Source organism: Aptenodytes forsteri, unplaced genomic scaffold, assembly GCF_000699145.1.
Source record: "Aptenodytes forsteri isolate BGI_AS27 unplaced genomic scaffold, ASM69914v1 Scaffold640, whole genome shotgun sequence".
In the NCBI taxonomy this organism is placed as follows: Eukaryota; Metazoa; Chordata; class Aves; order Sphenisciformes; family Spheniscidae; genus Aptenodytes; species Aptenodytes forsteri.
This window is the reverse complement of record NW_008794887.1, coordinates 149,278-150,022: the sequence shown is the minus strand read 5'-3', so window position 1 is coordinate 150,022 and position 745 is coordinate 149,278. Positions and strand designations below refer to the sequence as shown.

General features: G+C 72.1%; 1 protein-coding gene across 1 annotated transcript in view; it reads right to left on the bottom strand.

Annotated features, from left to right (window-relative positions):
• The window catches only part of PLXDC1 (plexin domain containing 1), a 30,548-nt gene extending 29,895 nt beyond the window's left edge, over positions 1–653 (bottom strand). The window contains exon 1 of the mRNA XM_009274864.2: positions 548–653. Coding sequence (XP_009273139.1) covers positions 548–653 — 106 coding nt within the window. The remainder of the gene's footprint in view (positions 1–547) is intronic.
• Positions 654–745: the final 92 nt, after the last annotated feature.

Below are 745 nucleotides of genomic sequence, written 5' to 3'. Positions count from 1 at the left end.
GTGCTGCGTGCTGCGGACCCCCCGGGCTCAGCACCGTGAAGCCCACGAGGGCTCAGGGCTCAGCACCGTGAAGCCCGACAGGGCTCTAGAGAGACATGGGAGCAAGGGCTCTGGCACCCCGGCAGCCCCAGGGAGGCACAGAGGGGACTCGCATTCCCAGGGGGTCTTGGAGGGGGCAGATTCCTGGGGGCCCCCAATCCCCAGGGGGGCTCCAGGCCTGGGAGGGGGCACAGATCCCCAGGGGGACCCCGACTCCGGGCTTGGTGCCAGTCCCAGGCAGGGAGCAGATCCCTGGGGTGTCCCTGATCTGGGGAGAGCGGATCCCCAGGGCTGATCCTAGGGATAGCCCCAATCCTGGAAGGGGAACAGATCCCCAGGGGTGGCCCCGATCCCAGGGGTGGCCCCAAACCCGGGACGGGGAGCAGGACCCCAGGGGGGGCGATCCCAGGGGTGGTCCCACCCCAGGGGGCTGCAGTTCCCCAGGGTGGCCCCAATCCCAGGGTGGGGAGCAGGTCCCCAGGGGAGGTGATCCCAGGGATGGTCCCACCCCCTGGGGGCTGCAGTACTCCTGGGGGGCCACAGGTCCCCAGAGGGGTCAATCTCAAGGACGGTCCCACTCCTGGGGGGCCGTAGTTCCCCGGGGTGGCCCCCATCCCGGGGGTGTCCCCGAGGGTGGGAGGGACGGGCGTCCCCGCTGCCGTCTCACAGCGCGTGCTCCTCGAGGGGGCCCGGGGGGGCGGGGGCG